The 20,322-nt window shown below is 36.4% G+C and overlaps 1 protein-coding gene across 5 annotated transcripts in view; it reads right to left on the reverse strand.

The window, feature by feature from the left end:
* Nucleotides 1–3,588: 3,588 nt before the first annotated feature.
* The window catches only part of ZFAND6 (zinc finger AN1-type containing 6), a 52,641-nt gene continuing 35,907 nt past the window's right edge, over nucleotides 3,589–20,322 (reverse strand). For all 5 annotated transcript variants that reach the window (XM_043489761.1, XM_043489760.1, XM_043489764.1 and 2 more), the window contains 5 exons: nucleotides 12,922–13,092; nucleotides 11,587–11,695; nucleotides 10,568–10,668; nucleotides 6,786–6,899; nucleotides 3,589–4,501 (listed from right to left, as the gene is read on the reverse strand). In XM_043489761.1, the coding sequence (XP_043345696.1) occupies nucleotides 4,353–4,501; nucleotides 6,786–6,899; nucleotides 10,568–10,668; nucleotides 11,587–11,695; nucleotides 12,922–13,075 (627 nt within the window). In that variant the 5' untranslated portion in view covers nucleotides 13,076–13,092 and the 3' untranslated portion in view covers nucleotides 3,589–4,352. The remainder of the gene's footprint in view (nucleotides 4,502–6,785; nucleotides 6,900–10,567; nucleotides 10,669–11,586; nucleotides 11,696–12,921; nucleotides 13,093–20,322) is intronic.

A 20,322-nucleotide genomic window follows, 5' to 3' on the forward strand; every position in this document is an offset into this window, starting at 1 on the left:
CTTTTTTTAACTGGACCATTTTTAAAGTCTTTATTGCATTTGTTACAATATTACTTCTGACTTCTTTTGGTTTTTAGGCCTGGAGGCACCACAGGATTAGCTCCCTAACTGGGAATCAAACCTGCACACTCTGCATTGAAAGGTGGTCTAAGCCCCTGACCCCCAGGGAAGTCCCAGGGAGTTGCTTTTCGTGTTGTAGGATTCTACAAGTTTGGACAGATGCATAGTTATGTACCCAGCATTACAGTGTCGTGGAAGCTGTTTCCCTGCCTTAAGGCCCTGTGCTTCACCTTTGCATCCCTTCCTTTTTCTACCTGAACGCAGAGCTCCTCTTGAGACTGTAGTTTTGCCTTTTCCAGAATGTCATATATTAGCGAGTCTTTTTGGACTGCTTCACTGAGCAATATATATATAAGGTTCCTTCATGTCTTTTTGTGTCTTGATGGCTCATTTCTTTTTATTGCTAAATACCGTTTCATTATACAGATGTACTACAGTTTATGGGCACATATGAAGGACATCTTGGCTAATTTTTGGCAATTATGGATAAATAAAGCTGCTAAAAACATTTGGGTGCAGGTTTTGGTGTGGACATGGTCTTTAATTCATTTGGACAAATATCTAGGAATGCAACTAACTGCTTGTCTGCAAGACCATGGTTAACTTTAAGAGACTGCCCAACTTCTTCCTCTGTCCCATGTTGCGTTCCCATCACCAATGAATTCAAATTCCTGTTGCGCCACATCCTCGATAGCATTTGGTGTTGTATTTTGGATTTTAGCTATTCTTGTAGGTATTAGTGCCATCTCATTTTAATTTGCTATTCTCCAATGACATATTGACCACCTTTTTATCTGCCATCTGTGTATCTTCTTTGATGAGGTGTCTAGATATTCTGACCATTTTTTAACTGGGTTTGCTTTCTTACAGTTATTTTTTATTTAGGGTTAAGTCTTTTTGTCACTGTGTTTCGCTAATATTTTCTCCCAGTCTGTGGCTTGTCTTTTTGTTCTCTTGGCAATGGCTTTTGCAGAGAAATTTTTAACTTTGAAGTTCAACTTACCCATTTTTTTCTTTTCATGAATTGTGGTTTTGGTGTTTCATTTAAAAAAAACAAAAACATTAGAAACAGTCTACCTTATAAATGGTGGGCATACTAGTAAGCTGAGTTACTTAGAACTAAAGTCTCAGTTAAGCAATTTGTATAATAATCTTTAAAAAGGATAACCTCTTTTGACTTAAGTATCTGGGGCTTTCTCCTAAATAAAAGTTTTAAGGAATAAATCATGTACGAGGGAAAAACATATCAAAACAAAAAACCATCACCCAGACTTCCGACTTTAACATGTGGTCACCTAAAACTCTTTGTAATTAAGACTGTGGACTTCAGGTACTTCTATTTTGTTGTCTCTAGGGCCCACTAGTTTTGATCACTATTCATAATCCATTGTAAGAATATATCACATTTTATCCGTTCTTCAAAGGGGAATTTTGAGTGGTTTCTGGATTTTTCCTTTCTGTAAACAAGGCTTTGAAAATTGCTGTACCTGTGTACTGTTTTCTATATGCAGGTTTTTCTGGGACATACTTAAAGTAAAATTTGTGGATTATAGGATGTTTGAAAGTCCAGTTTTAAAAGGTACTAGTTTCCAAACCGTCCTAAAGACTGAACCACTTTTTTGGTTAATGTCAGCAACCCTTCAAGCACTAGATACTGCTAGACACTTTTAAATCTTTGTCAACTGAATGGGTATAAAATAGTACCTTAATTGTGGTATTGATTTGCATTTTAACTTTTCCTGGTTTGTAACTTGGCTTTTCACTTTCTTTGATGGTTTTACCATAAGGTATTTTTGGTTTAAAATGCCTCATTTTAATAGACAAATTCATCAGTAACACTTGCAGTCCATGCTTTGTGTCTTATATAGTCCTTCTATACCCAAGGTTGAAGCAGTAATCATCTTTTTTTGAGAGTTAGAAAATTTTGTTTTACATTTAACTCATGAATTTTTTCGCTGTGGTATGAAATAGGGAACAATTTTCACCTCTTTTCTATGCTGATGACCAGTTGGGCTAGCAGTCATGATCACAGTCTCCTTCCCCCAGTGTGGTTGGTGTGCCGTATCTCTTATACCCAGTTCATCTCATGCATGGCTTTTTTGGGGCATTTTGGTCTAATCTGTTAGGATTCTGTACGACCCTTAGTGAATACCATGCTATTTTAATGAACGTGGCTTCATGATGAGTCTTACATAAGAGTGGAAAAATGCTCACCTCCCTGATTTTTCTTTATTGAAATGTCCTAGCCTTGGGCTCATCTTTATCTTTTAATTTAGAATCGCTTTAACAAGTTTCAGGAGGAAACCTGGTGGGACTCTGATACAGACTGCTTTGAATCTATAGGTCTAATTGGGTACTAAATACATCTTCTTGACATTGTCTGCCTAGCCGCAAACTTCTCTCTCCCTACTTTTTCAGGTCTTAGTTATTATCTCTTAATAATGTTTGAAAATTTTTTCTTAAAAAGAGGTCTTCAACATACATTGTTAATTTCCTAGGTACTTGGTGTTAATACTATTGTAAAACGTGTCCTCCAGTTTTGATTGTTACTGATACAAAGAAATGCAACTGGCTTCAGAAAATAAATGTTACACCTACCTCTGTAATGAAACCCTGGTATTTCTGGTACTTTCTCTTTAGATTTGGGTTTTCTACAAAAAAAGAATGTGTAATGTACAAATAATTAGTGTTTCCTACTTTTCATTTCTTACAAAATTTTTTTTCTATTCACTAGGATGGAGATCTAACACAATTTTGAACAAAAGCAGTGATAGTGGAAAACCAGCCCTTTGTTTCTGAATTTAAAGGGGTATGAAATTTCCTCTTTGTGGCAGATGCTTGTTTTTTGTTTTACAGATTTACACAGAAACTATCACCTTAAGGAAATTCCTTTCGAGTCCTAATTTATCGAAGTTTTTATTATGACTGGGTGGTGTTAAATCCTATTATATACTTTAATTGGATCTACTAAGATAGTCATAATGGTTTTCTCTTATTTAATATTTACAGATTCCAATGCTAAGTCATCTTTACATATGGAGGGAGAATATACATACTAAGATGGAATACACAAGTATTAAGTAAACAAATATAAACTTAGAAATCTGTACTGTAAAATACTATTTAATCTGTTTTACATACTATTTCAAGTTTTTAAAAGGCTGGCTGCCAGGTAAGTTTAAAAACCACAGAACAAATGGCTTTTTAGAGATCTTTCTACTCCACAGTTCTCCTGCTCTCCATGTTTGAGTTATGCTCTTTCAGTTTCTCTAATCCTACTAGAAAAAGAAGCTTCTACTAGAACTAATTTGTTGTGACAGAGTTCAGAACAGAGAAACAAACAAGAGCTAGAAAATATGACACGTTCAACTCATGAGAATGTAAGATCACAATTTATCATCGTTAAGTATCAGTCACAGATAGATGTGAGAGCTCATCTCACAAATCAGTAAACCAGAAAACTAAAGGACTAGAAGTCAAAATGAACTACCAGCAAGAGTAACGGAGAAAAAGTAACACAAGGAAACGTTATGGTTTTCCTTTTTATTTAATCAAAGACTGGAGGATAAACATAAATACAGCACAATTACTTCAGATCATTCTTCATATTGTATACACACAGACCGATGAACATCATCTGAAAGAAACCTGCAGTCAGCAATGAAATGCGTACAGCTTTTCCTTCCCTCGCTCAAAAAAACTTAAAAACACACAAACTTAGAATCTCATCAGCACACACTCTCCTGTGACAAATGATTCAGACATAAATAGTGGGTGCAAAGAAACTATATGCTAACATATGTATAACCTTTGTTAAGGAAAAACAGAAGCAGCCATAATGATTAAGATACATTCAGTTACTGGTAACTAGCTGTGCCCTAAAGGACATTATCAAAACAGAAATCGTGCTGCAGAGAAAAGCTATATATACATACACAATGAGAAAATAAACTGCAAGATTAAAGCATGCATGTTTAATACTGGGAAAAATCACAGCCCTCCAAAATTTCTCCACATTTGTTATAAAAGCCCTCTGCACTCAACTAAAATTAAAATGATCTTAAAAGGATAATACTCGTAAAGTTTACTTTTTTCAGCCACAGAAACTGCAATGGAAATAAATGTTCAGAGTCATTTTCAAAACAAAAACAAAAATCTATTCTTCTGATGACATGTATGATTAAAGGTCTATGCAAGATACATTGCTCTACATTCCCAATGACTAGGAAAAAAAACCTCAAGTCAGTTTTTAGTTTGCAGATGGTCAAAGGATTTTGTATTCCATCAGGAGTTCAAATCTTCTGGATCTTTTCACCAACAACTACTGGATTTTCTTTTCTGATTTTCTCAGCAGCATCAGCTTTGTAATTGTAAGAGCAATTGTGTACATCTGAGTAACGGTGTACACCACAGTAAACATTTCCACACCGGCATTCAAACCCTGAAAATGGATTAATACACGTACATGAGTTGAGTGCAAGGTCTAAATATTAAACTCTCTACATAATTAATGTTAAAAAGATCATGTCTTTAGAGCAGCAATCTAAAGAATCATTCCAAACTAGCAGTTGCACCACCTAGTACACTCTCAAATTCACCAGCTGATGGCTTCAGTTCTTGTTACCACCTACAAACAGGTCTGTGCCAGCCCAAGTCACAGCCACTTCTCTGAGCTCAAGTTTCTTCGCCTGAAACACAACCACTTCCTATCAAAAACAGGACTGATAAACTGAAAATGTAAGACATTTCTCAAATACTACAATGTGAAAAAATAAGCATACTGTCAGAAGACAACCTTAAGATTTAGTTAAGAAAGATGAAACTCTGGACAGAACTGTTACCAAAAAAAAACCAGTACACTAGCTTTCCTTGGCCAATCTCCAATGGAGATGTGAACTGTAATCTGGCTGGGTGACTAAGAGCATGAGACCCAGTTGCGGTTGCCCAAGCATGGATCTATTTACTAACACAGGCAAATTACCAAGCCTCCCGAGCCCCAGTTTCTGCACCTCTAATTCTGGAAATCAGTTATAGTTAAGAATTAAACGAGAAAGTATTACCTGCCTAACATACAGTGAACATGCAATAAATGCTACTTATTTTAGGGAAATGCCCCAAGAATTGAAGCCAAAAGAGAGAAATAAGCAGGGTGAATAGTCTTTAAATAAAACTTGTCCTGCACCCCTAAAAAGGATTTTACTGTATGATGGAATTGTTAGAACACAGGAATCAATATTTTAAATGTTGACATTTGATACAAACTTCTTTTGCCACATTTTTTAAAAAAACTTCCAAAAGATATTCTGTAACTTCATATTTTATTTTTAAAATTTTATTACTATTATTTTGGCTGCACTACACATCTTGTGGGATCTTAGTTCCCAGGGAGTGGAAGTATGCAGTCCTAACTCCTGGACCACCAGGAAGTCTCCTGTGACTTCATAATAATGAATGAAAAATGAAGCCAAAAGTAACACCAGACTAACAAGACTGTACAAGATGGAAATTACCAAGTCGCAGCCTTCTATTCATGAAGTCTAAGTTTCTGAGATTTAGAAACAGTATTTGATACTATACATATATATTATATAGTATATATACATACACACACATTTTAAAATGCCTTATTTGTTCATGTTTGTATTCTTTAAATAAATACATTTGCGAAAGCATAAGCCAGTCTTAAAACATCTTTGATATCAGACTATAAATCTCCTTTCCTCTTCTGTCTACTCCTTAGCCACATAACTTTCCTAAAACATAATTTTGCTCAAAATCCTATCTATTGTTAAGTCAGTTTCTTAGGCAGAGTATTCAGCAGAATGCCCTTCACACAGTAAACAATAAATGGAAACTATTTATAGCTGCCACTCTTCCCCATCAGTTAACCACAGCACACATCATCAGCTTCATCTGATGGTCTCAAACACCCTTCTGCACATATATTGTGCTACATTCCCTATTTATGGTCCCTAAACATGCCCTATTCTTTCCTTTCTCTGAGCGTTCATTCAAGCTATCTTTTTTTCTGCCTGAAATGCTCCTATGTCCATCAGTTGTAAGTTCCACTCATTTTTCAGGACCCAGCTGAAACATCCTACCTTCTGGATTCTTTGATGGGCCTCTGCTCCTCTCCTATGAATTATCAATAACTACACACATCTCTGAACTCCCAAAGCAAGCTACTTGACTGCATTTAAATGTACTTCCTTTGCCAAATAGCCAAGTAGTATTTCAAACATTTTTCCCCTCTCTTAATACCATCTAATAGCTCTGTTACAGCAGTCAGCATGTACTGATTACTTATTGGGTGGCAGGACAGGTCTATCACCTTACATGTATGAACTCTGTGAGCCCGCACCACCAACCAGTGACTGGCCGTTTTACACACGGCTCACCAAGTACTTAAATGCCCTCTCTCACACAATGATCTGGCACTTTAAAGGCAGGAGCCACACCCCTGCCCTTTCACAGCGCCTGGCACACTGACCTTACTTGTCTAACATTCTCAAATGCAGCTAAAATGAATTTTAAAAGAAAAGCTACTCATTTCACTATTAGGTATGTAATTAAAGCTACTTTTACTTAAGAAAATTCAGGAGGTGAAGCATATCCATTATTAAATCACATGGAAACAGAAATAATCTTAATTGAAGCCATTAATATTAAGTCAAGCATTATCTTAAATAAAATCTTAATTTAAACCTTGTGACTCAGGCCCTTACCAGTAAGTCCCACTTTCTTTCTGCACATGAAACAGCGATTCTTTTTCTGTTTTGGTTTTTCAAGAGACTTGCTTTGCTCTTCAGATGCCTGCTGTGCCGTTTCTGATACTGAAGCTGACAAAAATATGAAGGTGGTGAAACTTAATTGTGCAATGAGATTCTGAGGTGAGGTGGCTGCTACCCTCACCTGCCCCCACTGATCTGTTTATTTAGAAGATAACTGAATTTATTTCTTTAACATGAAAAGATGCCCACAGTTAAGTTACAAAGTAGTTTATATAATATGACCCCCTTTTTGTTAAATGCATATATGTATGTTAAGTATGTATGTATATACACATGCAGAAAAGCTAAACTATACATTGAGATGTTAATAACTCTAGAAAGTGCTTATTTTTTAAATTTTCTGATAATTATGTATTTGACCAATAAAAGACATACAACACATAAACACTACTTGGGTATCTGAGGGGGAAAGAAAGAAAATGTGTAAGAAAATGGTCACATGCAAACTTTCTAAATATTGCTGAGTCAGAACTATGTAGATTTCAAACAGTACAAGGGAAAGAAATCCTAAAACCAAGATTCAGTGGACTACTAAGTATGTTCAAAATTCTCAGAATATTTCATATAAAACCTTTAAAATATGGGGAATAAGATATATTGATTAAAACATTACAATTAAGATAGTAAATTAAGTAGTGAACCCAAGGCCATCTGCACCAAAATTCAGGTCAAATTATTGGCCCTACACCCTAACTTATGGGTTTAATAAACTGGAAACCTGTCGTTCCTAACTGATACACATTCCTCACTGTATAAGTGAGATACTGCTGTTTATTAAATCACAAGGCATAATTAAAAGAGAAAGATGCTTTAATATAGTAAATTCTCAATTAAACATGAAAAAAATTCTTCAGAGCCATGAGGACCAAATGGAAGCAGTACCACCCACCTGGTGACAGCGTAACCTGATTATGAGCAGAATACCTACAGAGAAAAAAGCTGTTTCAAGGACACCACTCTGAAAACTCCAATAAACAATGTTAGGGAATTCTGGTTTAGGCACAGAGCGGCTACTCATGTGCCTGCTTCCATTTGGGATGATTTTCCTATCTAATAATAATTCTGCTTGAGGGATACAAGTGGAACAATAAGGAAGAGAGAGAACAGATACCTGGGCAAATCACCAAACCAGCTGACCCTACCCTGGGAACTGAGGGGGGCTGGAGCTGGGAGCAGGAACACACACACACAGCCTACTCTAGGAAGCACCACAGCTGTCTAGTGGAAAGAATAATGGCCTGGAGTCAGGTGCCCAGGTTCCAGTTCCAGCTCAAGTGACTACAGCACTTAAGTCAAAGATGTCTTTTGTTTTTGTCCATCTATTAAGTAGATGAAAAAAATATTCTCTGCATTTATTCCTATCAAATAGGGAAATCACAGGTATACTGTGTGTCATGAGTGTGTGCATAGATACACAGTTGTATGAGGGTTTATAATAAGACATTTTCAATTCAACAGTATAAGCAAAAGACTTTTTTTTTTTAAAAAAAAAAAAACTAGCCTAAGAGATTTTACACATGAAAAACTAACCCTCTCAAACTCGTATGAAACTTATACCTGATTGTTCAATGATTCTGCTATGCTGAAATTATGAATGCTAAGTTCTTGAAAGGTACTTAAGTTAATACTGGTTTAAGTTAAATCACTGAAATTACACATGAAAAAAAAAGGAGTCTATACAATTTAAAACCCCACTATTTAAAACCTCAATAGTGGTACAGAACGCGCTTGCCAATGCAGGAGATATGAGAGACATGGGTTCGATTCCTCGTCAGGAAGATCTCCTGGAGGAGAGCATGGCAACCCACTCCAGTATTCTTTCCTGGAGAATCCTATAGACAGAGGAGCCTGGCAGACTATATACAGTCCATGGGGTCGCAAAGAGTTGGACACAACTAAAGTGACTCAGCATGCACAATTTCTCCTAACATAGCATCAAGACCATCTTTTGCATTAATGTGCTCAGCACTAGGTGAAGAAAACTGTTGTTATTATCCATATACCATAAATGAGTCTTCGTATTATAACAGTTTACCAACTTAAAATCTTTTTTTTTGGTCAAACTTGTAAAACAACCAGTTTTATTCTTAAGCAGCATATATTTTCTCACTATCAACATTCTAAAATCTGTTCAACTTTAAGACGTAAATAACACCTTCATGGTTAGCAGCCTGTTTTCATTCTTCCATCCTTGGCTCTCTCTGGAGACTGCCAAGCAACCCCTGTTTCTCAATTCTCTGCATCTGGGGCCTGAAAGTAACCAGGATCCAGATAATGTATCCTCTCCCTGGTGCAGACTTGGTACCCTACCTGCTCTTCTCCATTCTGCCTCTCATCTTGCAAACTGGGCCAAGGACTTCCAAACCTCAGACAGAAGACTGCTCATACATTTAAACACCCATTTACCCACTTACTACCTCCAATTGAGTCTTTTAAGTTTTGAAATGTGACCACTTCCAATTTGCTCTATCTAAAATCTTGTCTCACCATCACTTCTTTCAACTTCCCTGTTGAGAACAAACACATCACTGTCGTTTCAACTGTCATCCAACTGAAAGCTTTAACATCACCCTTGTCTTATTTCCCATGTCTAATGGGTAACTAAATTTTGGGAATTTTTCTATTTATGCTTTAAAAAATATCCTTTGTCTCCGTCCACCCTTAAACTTTTCTATTTAACTAAAAATAATAATAATTCACTTACAATAATCATGAATATTTACAATATTCATAATTGCATGGAATATTTATGCTGATCAGACAGTTACATTTTCTTTCTACAGCAAAATGTGTAAGGAGGCAAATTATGCCAATCATTTGTTGGGCATGAAATCAGAAGAAGGGGAATTAGCTAGCTTAACTAAATTTAAGCTTTAGCAAACTTCAGCTAAGATTGCCAGGTATACCTATCATCACCCTGTGAACACCATGTACAGTGGAAGGCTTCAATGGGTACGGCATCGTGTCCATTTAAATCATGTCACAGATCAAATGACACACAGCTCATCTTCGGGCTTCTTCCCAGAGTATCCTTCTCAATTAATACATCGTTTCCACACACTAGTAGAATATAACTAACCAAGCATAGATTTTTTTCACAGCATCCTAAATGTCTCCTCTACCAGCTCTGCCCACTAAGAAAGCCTTCATACACATATTCCAGTCTTCCTAGATGCACTTCACCTTGGTTCACATAATGGGGATACAAAGAGCATGGGCAAGAACTTGAGATGCCATGCTATAAATAAGAGTAACTGAGCATGACTGTTGGGCTCAAAGTCACACGTGGGGAAAGGGAGGTCACTGCCAGTCAAAGCAAATAGATAATCCAAGTCCAAAGCAAGAGATTCCTCTTAAACCAGCAGCCCCGGTTCAAGGGAGAGGAAAGAGTATTTAGGTTAAAACAGACAAAACAGTAAAAGAGAACAGTATAACACAACCACTCATTCATTTAATTATATTTGTCAAACAAAACAGATTTTTAAATTTCTATGTTGATGCTGATGACCTAATTACATATAAGTAGGAAAGGGCTTCCTATATTTCAGTCAATTAAATACTTAAGAATGTAAAACACCCTGATCATAAAGAAAACAATTATAAAAAATATGTATCAGGCAGGTAATTTAAGAAACACATGCATCTAGGAGAGTGCCTGGCTAGGAATACTCAAACATTAAATAAATGACCAAACATATGCTAGATCATGTACAAACCTTGCAGGTCTTCTGTTTCAGGTATTGCTTTGTCCACAGATGTACTGTCCACTTGGGAAGACGCTACAGATTCTGATAAAAGTGACTGATTTGACACAGGGCTAGAAAAACAAAAATATTTAGATTTTAAAAGATGATCTCTATTCATGGCTAGAAATTAAGTGATTAATAAGTAAGAGTTCAACATTATTTCAGCAGATCATTAAGACAGGAATTAATCAGAAATTAAAAAAAAAATAACTTCTACATAACTACAGAATTTTGAAATTTGAGACCAATTTGGACCAGAAATTTTTTAATTTTGAAATAAAGCCATAGAATGTGTCCACTGTGTATGAATTCACTAAACCACTGTGTATGAATTCACTAAATGAACACTAGTATGATAAAGACATGCTTCAGGAACCCTAACACAAAGTTGTATATGATGTACTGATGGACACAGGAGAACCAGAAAAAGGAACTTCAGAGCAGAAACTTAGTATATGTTTCCTAACAGCAGGGTAAGAATGAAACAAATATATCTGTGTTTCCAGCTTCTAAAAGACTTCAGTTAAAAAGAAAATACACTACAATACAAATAGATATCAGGACATTATAATATTAAACAGAGAACAGGATCACATGATATTAAACAGAGAACCTGTGACAAACCCGTTTTTTAATACAAAGCACTAGTGTTAGCATCAAAGGCCTATGACTAGAAGAACTTAACATGCTTCAAAAGGACTTCAGGGGTTGGTCAGAATACATTATGAAGAAAAAGAAAAAAAGCTGTCTGAAAAACAACATCTTTTCATTAAATTTTAAGACAACTCCCTACTCTCACCGTAATGTAATACCAATAAAAAGATTTTTTTGACTAGTCAGTGATAATAATGAGACAGATATGATTTTCTGCTAGTTAATCCTAAAGTGACTTTAAATCGTTTTCCTTAAATAACAGAACTGACCAGATACAGAAAAAATGCCTTACTTTTCAACAGCTCTCTGGTCACAGTTCAGAGGCGGCCTCTTACCTTGGCTGCATAGATGAAGCTGTTGAGTCTAGCGCTGACTGAGCCTCTGGGACACTACCGTCTGTGCACTGGACTGGTAAGGACTCAGACAGACTTGTGACAGAAGGCGCTGCAACAGGACCACATCGCACATTAGTGACTCTGTGCCCTGGACGGGCTGGCACCTTATCTAAAAAAACCAAGACCAGTTTCCCACGAAATACAGTATATGGGTTTTGTTTTACTATGTAATATGCTGGTTCATTACTTTAGCTAAAAGTTTTCAATAATTTTCCTATGAAAAGGATGCTAATTTTACCACATACAAAATATACATAGTCAAGACCTAAACGACTGTTTTTTAGGATTATCGCCCAAACTCTTTAATTCATAAATGTCTTCCAAATAATATATAGTGCACAATGAGATCTTTAAAATAAAAAAGAATTCAGTAGTAAGGCAAATGTAAATTCAGAATTAAAATCTGCACTCAGGTTATATTATTTTACCTGTTCTTCATAAGGCAAAAATGTAGATAATGATTTTACAAAACAATATAGTAACTTATATTCACTTGATTCTAGCCTCAAGAATATTTAAAGAAGTCTGGCTTGAACAGGAAGCAATGATGAAAGACTCCACAAGCAATTTTAAATGAACTAAGTAACAGCCTGCACTTATCATTAACCACAGAAACCTACACATTCAGGCATTAACATATATGAGAACTATCCTAGATGAGTAAAGTTCATGTTCAAAATCCCTTTTTACACAATCACTGAAGCAAAAGCCACTTCAATTCCAGGAGAATCCTCTGACATAAAAATGAATAAAGAACTCAAGTGAACTGGGGATGAACAAACACCCTTTTCTCTGAGTCAAACTGCCCCACCTCTCCTTCCTATGCAGAATGGAGGAAGGCTTTCTCTGAAGTCATCTGTGGCTATCTATGTGGAACTCTCTCCTCCTACAATTATGTTGGCCTAAGAAGTCATCCTAGAGAAAAGAACCAAGGTCCTCACACAGCCCCCACTCCTTCAGAGCTTATTTTCCAAGACAACTCTACACACTTGGAGTGTGCATCTATTTTATTAATTAGTAAGATAACAGTTCTCGAGCACAGCACGTAAGTCTGAGATGGATCTACAGTAGTTCTTTTCAATGAGTGGAGATACTCCTCTTTCTCTTACCTTACCAATGATCATTACAATGTGTAATGAGACATTTTCCTGACGTAAATGTAATAATGCAAGTACAGTGTGAAAGCAGAAAGAGGTGCCAGGTATCCTGTGCTATTCAGGTGTATCTCAGTTATGAACAGCGCTGTGTTTTACTTACCAGGTAAGAACTACTTACCAGGTGGACTTATTCTACCATTACTACTATTCTGTCTTTGAAGATGTTCTTTATAGCACACTGAACACATGCCATTCGTACGAGGGTTTCCATAAAATCCGCAGCCAGTGGAACAAAGCATAGGCACTTGGCTGTGATTAGTTTCTTGAGCCATGTTCCTCTGTTGCACACCTGAAATTTACACAGAATGAGCAGAGAACTCTGATACATACTACAATCATACATTATCCAAATCTGCTTTATGTAATAAAGGAAAATGCACATATACTCCTCCCTAAACCACTCTACAGCTGTCTGAAGTAGAGAGAGGGAAAAAAAAAATATCGAAAGGATACAAAAACTGAACTTTTATCTCCGACCCTCACTGTACAAAAGGATTGTACTGGCTCCAACAATGTTATGAACTAGAGAAAGGTATCTGATCTAAAGACTCCATACCATCAGAATGGTAAGAAAAATCCTTTAAGTTTAGTTCAGCTCAGACACCTAGGAATGAGAAATAGAGTTTGCTCTTTGTTGTATTAGTAAGGCCTAATCACTTAACTTTTGCTTAAAAAGTTCATGTTTTAACTTGCATAATGTTTTCTGTTTAAAAAGCATTTAACATAGTATCAATGCTGGTGAAGATGTGGAGAAATACAACACTGGTAAAATGAGAAATTGAGTCAGTCATTTTAGAAAGCTACACTGACAATTCATCTTAAGAGCCTTGTGAAAGATTGCCCTTTTGAACCCATCATCTCCTTCAACAGAATAACTTGGGTAGAATCAGAAAAAAATTATAAATACATATGTATATATACACACATATACACAAGGCATGGATGTCACAGCTTATTTATAATGCTGACAAACCTATTAATCACCAATAATTATAAGAAAGAATAAATCTAAGGATGGGAAAGCTAACAGATTTTTTTTTCTGATGTGTATCTTCTCTGTACTTTTAAAATCCTTTTAAATGAAGTACTACTATATAATTGGGCCAAAATATTTAAAGTACTTAAAATTTAAAAACTAACAATCAGAAGAACTGTTGGGAACCAGAGGCAATAATCAATTACGGCAGACAGAAGAACCCTGTGTGCTGTTTCTCCCACATGGCACGTGGCTCTCTGGCATGAATGACGAGACAGATGGTAATAACAGGCTCTATCTTATTAAAAAAAAAGCCTCCCAAATGAAATGAAGGTTACTCCAAAATGGGTGCAGGTGTCTTTACAGAGGAGTCTATGTTCAGACATCATAAATATAAGACTAACAATGAAGGACAGTGTTTTGCCACTGAAGTTTTCTCGAATTGATAAACAATGAAAGAAACCTTCACTGTTTACCACTAACATTTTTTTTTCCACCTAAATTATTTGCAAACACTGTTGTGGATTGAGCGGTGAATGGGGTGGGTTTAATGCAAATTTCAGAACCAAGAGCAATAATGCATTTGACTGGATTATAAAACAAAGCAGGTTTAGCATTTACCTTTAAAAAGAAAAACCTAAAACTGTTGATAATCTTTAGACCTTTAGGCCTAGGAATAGAATCTGACATTTTGAAAAACATCTTTTTTACTTTATGAAGCCAAGTCATCTCAGAATCCAATGATGAGTAAACAGCAAAGGTGGTAAGAACCTGGAACCTCATCAAGGAGTCAACCATGACATACAGTACCATTATATTCTTGATCACCATACTGTCACAGCAAAATTCTTAATTTATTAAATCCTGAGACTGAACACACACAACTTGTTAATATTTTGTGTGACAAACTGGGAAATACACATAAAGCATTCCTGCTGCATACAAAGGTATGGTGAGTGAAGAAAAAGCACTTGAACAATTGTTTGAGTTACAAGCCGAGTCATCTTCACAGAACAGGTTTTTTGTTTCAAAGAACTGACAAACTGATTATTTAGACTTGATTATATCAGATATTTTCTCAGAAATGAATGAAGCCTATTACTTCAAGAAAAATAACTAATAGTATTTACTGCCAAGGACAATATTTAAATAATAAAATAAAAAAGCTTGACAAGTAATTTTTAGAGAGTCTCTGAAATGATTAGTGAAAAAAGTGAAAGTGAAAGTGTTAGTCGCTCGGTCATGTCCTAATCTTTGTGAGCCCATGGACTGTAGCCTATCAGGCTCCTCTGTCCATGGGATTTTCCAGGTAAGCCTACTGGAGTGGGCTGCCATTTCCTTCTCCAGGGGATCTTCCCAACCCAAGAATCAAGCCCATGTCTCCTGCATGGCAGGCAGATTCTTTACCATCAGAGCCACCACGGAAGCTGATTAGTGGTGATATTAATGACATGTAAGTATTGGTTCTATTATCAACATTTGGGAGATCTGCATAAGCCAGGAAACCAATATTTTCTAAATGACCAACATACGATGGTACAAAATTATTCATGAACAAAACACTCACTCAAAGGGAAAGATAGACCCATGGGTTTCAGAGTAACTGAACAGAACATTTTTACACAGTATGAGATTCCACACTGCAACTTATCCCTTTAATAAACTACAAATTGTCACATTTTGGTGTAATATCAAAGAAGAGAGATATCTACTATCTGAAAAGGTTATCAAAATACTCCTTCCTTTTCCAACTACATATCTGTATGACACCAGCTTTTTTTTTTTAAACATTGTAACAGACTGAATACAGAGGCAACCATGAGAATCCAGCTTTTTGTTCTAAGCCAGACCTTGAAGAACTTGCAAAAATGCGTAACAATGTCATGTTTCTTACTGAACCCTTTGAAGGGGGAGTTATTTTTCATAATAACTTTTAAATAAATTAATAACTAATAAATATTTGTGACTGTCTCACTTTAATTTGTAATATGGTGAAATTCTCACAAGATATGACAGACACAGGCTAAAGGTTTTCAATGTACTCAATAACTTTTGAAAACTCTAAGGTCCTGAAACCAAAAATTCTGAGACCCTGCTGCTGTAACTAGCACGGCAAGCAGCACCAGCTCAAGAAGACAGACACTGACCCTGGCGATGGGAGTACAAAACCCCTTACTCTGTGTGTATGAAACAGATGCACATGTAATACATACACAGGTAACTGCATCTGTGGGATTAAAATTTTATGGAGGTAGGAAGCCAATAAGGAAAAACTGTTTCAAAAGACTCCTGGGAGTGGGGTGGAGGGCAATAAAGGAAAAAGATTGAGACACAGTGTTCTTACTTATTTTCACAGCTTGCTGGATCTTAGTTCCCTAACCACAGATCGAACCTGGGCCCAGGCAGTCAAAGTGCCGGGTCATAATCACTGGACAGCCAGGGAATTCCCAAGAAACTCTGTTCTAAATCACCAACTATTCTATACTGCATATTAATGACATTAAAATTATATAAGAATTAAAAACTTTCCCTACCAGTACGGACAAATTTTTCAATATATGCTGGCAATTACAAGCATCCAGAAAAGAGAATTATCTTATTTCTATAAAAACTCAAGCAGAGAGTCACAGGTAAGAAGTACAACATGACCAGGACGCTTTTTGTATCACAACCTCTGCTTTTGAACAGTAAGACTAAAATTCAAAACGTTGTAACAATTTCCCCAAGCCAAAATACCCTGCACAGTAGCAAATTAGCAGTAATTTTGTAAGTCAAAAGCTTTCAAAAACAACTATTATCGTGGCAGATAAAAAGCACAAAGGATTTCACAGGAAAAGAAGAGAGAAATAAAAGGAAAAAAATCAGTTTTATTTATTCATGGTTAGGCCACAAAATGTAACTTTCCATGAAGATTCAGAAAAAAGACCAAGAGCCATAAAAGGGTGTCCCAGTTTACCTTTATGTGTAGTGGCAAAAATGGGGTGGCTCTGGAGAAACTGAAAGCCCGGTGTCCCCATGCGCCAGTACCTTTCTGGTAGGTAAATATGAAGGGACAACGAACCTGGCCTTCAGGAGGAAAAGAGGAAAGAGAAGGAGAAAGCAGAACAATTCCTTGATTGCTCTAGGTATTGTGGGATTATAGAACCACAAATCCAAGGAGGTAAAGCCTGAGATCTCAGAGATACAGAGAGAAATGGATTAGCACGGTGGAATTGAAAAAAAAAAAAAAGTACGAATTAAAAGAATTCAGAAAATGTGATTTGACTCTTAATAACATTCATAATCAAACCCACACCTGACTGTCCTCTCTACCTTCCTCGGATACTTAGTTACTCAGAGTTTACTACGGGTCACAAACCATTTTTATTGTTTTATTTATATTATCTCACTTAATTCTCTCCAGAACCCTATGACATCGGTATTACTGATATCCCTATTTTAAATGAGGAAACTGATATTCAAAGAAACCTAATAACTTGCCCAAGGCCACATATCTGTAAGCTTTGAGGTCAATGTCCTTTTTTTTTTTTTAAATCAAAAACAAAATTAAAAGAGAATGACTTTTAAAGTCCATCCTGTCCTGCCAAACCTACAAATCTGTGAACATTCATGAATTCTTATTCTTTTCATTTAAAGGTAATTTAAAATTTCATTCATTTATTCAACCTTAAAGTTGAATATGCAGCTTTTAAAAAATTTTAATTATGCAGCTTTAACTAGCTTAACTAAGTTCTTGAGAAACTTTTTTCCTTTATGTCTTTTAACCTAAGAAATTTTCATTAGCATAAAAAATTCAAGATCAAATACTTTTAAGACTACAAAGAAAGTTCATTACTAATTATTAAAATTCTGACAAAAGAACAGCAATGAATGAATCCAACATAGACTCAATTATAACTGCAAATACACATCAAACTTATTTCACTCTGCTTCATTCCTTAGAGTTCAGTCACCAAGTTACAATAATTTTCATTTGGAAATATCTCATGCTCTTTTCTTTTGCATCCCAATTCTGATTCTCATCATTTCACACCTGGGTTATTTTAATAGTATTTTTTCTTCTGTTTTACTGCCTCTCCTCAAAATCCACTTATTTAAATTCTCTTGAACACCAAGTTCTCATCATATTTCTTCCAATTTAGTTACTCTATATGTGCTCCAGGAAGGAGTACTAGACCTGGGATTCTGAGCTCTACATAATTTACCGTAACCAGTCCAATTTCCCTGCAAAGTAAATGCCAAGTGAAAAGTGAATAGGCTTGGGGTCAGGGCCCAGCTTTGCCATTTTTATTGCCAAAAAAGCTTGAACATGTTACTAAACTTCCCTAGGTTTCAACTCCTTAAAAGGGTGTTCATATTTATCTAACTAGATCAAGTTAGACAATGTATACAGAAGGAGTCCATACAGTGCCTGGCACAGAGTGGAAACTAAGTAACTGCTCTATCTCTGCTCTGCCTCAAAGTAGAGGGTCCTTTGCTCCCATCTGTTTGAAACAAATCATGCTCATTGCTGGAAACAAGAATCTAACTCATACTGCTCCTTCCTTCATAAATGCCGTCTGCTTCTTCACTCTGCCTACGACAGTCCCATTCAGGAATCAGCTTAAATTCTATCTCTTCTGGTTTCATTTCTGTCCACCTCGATCCTCCTCTGTTTTGTATTCCAACAGACACTCTCTGTACCGCCTTTTGGGGGCACTTAAGCTCACCCATTACTCAGATGCTTTACAGGTTATACAAGTCATTTCCCAGGTAATGGTTTCCTTTTCAAATTCCCTTTTTGCCTAATATGAATACTACAAAGTATTTTGTTGAATACATACATTTCATTTTTGTTGGACTATTCACATCAGGCCCCCCAAAAGGGTTACTTTCCATTGAAAGGGGGAGAAAACAGACTGATGAAAAATGTTTCAACCACAGTACCCATGATTCATATATTGAAACAGTCACTCAGCAAGAATGATCAGTAATCCAAACCAGTTATAAAAGGCACGTATAATTTTTCATTTCATTGTTCTCCCTCCTGAAATAAATAGGGAGGATACATGGTTTACAATGATGAGTTAAATACAGAAGTTATGAACTGGCAAACAAGTGAAATCTGACCCACAGGCATGTGCATGTTTGGTTAGCCAGCACATATTAATTTTTTTAAACTAATTGTTAACTTTCAAAAGTTGGGGAAATGTCAAACAAAAAATCCCAGAGTTTCAGCTCCTCTTGAAAACAGCAAAACCTGACAATAGTAGACTGATGTTCCCAAAATTAAACCAATTAGCTGGGATCCTTTCTCAGAGAGAGCCTATACTCTCCAACGCAAGGCTACCTTCACTTTCAGTTAACTGGCTGGTAAGCATCAGAATTTTAATTCTTAGGTTAACACCAGAACCGTTTCAACTTGAAATCGTTACTATTAATTTCAGGAGAAGAAAAAATATACATGCTGAGTTACATAAGAATGCCAACTAAACTTCGAACTAATACTGTAGGCACAAAGTGATAAAGACAAGCTTTCCCTTTGCCCCTGGCCTTTACTACTCAGAACTGGCTAATCTTCTGCAATTTTATCAAATGGAGATCTCAGAAAAGAGCAACATAGAATATTCTTCTATAATTTGTTTTATTAATAATAATTGATCAAAAGAAGAATACCCATTCTGTCACAGGTGTTTGAGATTAATGTCTTCTGGCAGCATACAGTAATTTCCCATAGAGTTCTAAGCATTTGGCTCCATCAGCTATCATATAGGCAAGAGACATGTTCTGGGGGTCAGGAACCTCTGCAGAGGTTACAGAAAACCTAGGGACATTCATAAAGCGAACAGATGAAAGAGAAGATGCGGCGATGATGTTGTTCACTCTGATAGTCTAGGATTACCCTACTCACTCTGAGTTAGGGTTCCTACTGTCCTGAGGGTGCCCTGCAATACTCTCTCTGTACAGCAGTTCTTAGGTCCCTATGTTAGCGTGTCTTTCCTGCCGCTGTGTGGGCTGAAGGACAAAAAGGCTTGAGTCCAGCTAACACGAAGATGACATCCTGGGGGATACCACATATTCCTTCCCGGCAAATAATTAATCCATCAGTTTCAACACACTCAGTTATACAAGGATGAGAGACCTCTGAGCCAATTCTACTATACTCAAACCTCACTTCCCTGGTTATTGACGTAAAAAAGTTTTCACTGACCAGCACAACAGGTCTCACAAATCGAGGCCACTATGGTACTTCCAGGCGAAGAAGATAGGCTTCAGGAAAACTCTGACTGGCATTCCCACCTTAGATGACTCTACTCTGTTGCACCCAAAAATGTGTAAATCAGGGGCCAGCAAACCTTTCTGTAAATGACCACATAGTAAATATTTTAGGCTGCAAGGCCATGCAGCCTCTGTTACCATTATTCAATTCACTGTTGTCACATAAAAGCAACCACCGACAATGTTCCAACAGAACTGTACTTAATGACCACCAAGATTTGAATTTCCTAGAATTTTCACATTATAAAATGCCCCTCTTGATTTTTACCTTAAAAATACACCACT

The sequence above is a fragment of the Cervus canadensis genome, chromosome 17 (genome assembly GCF_019320065.1).
Source record: "Cervus canadensis isolate Bull #8, Minnesota chromosome 17, ASM1932006v1, whole genome shotgun sequence".
Lineage (NCBI taxonomy): Eukaryota > Metazoa > Chordata > Mammalia > Artiodactyla > Cervidae > Cervus > Cervus canadensis.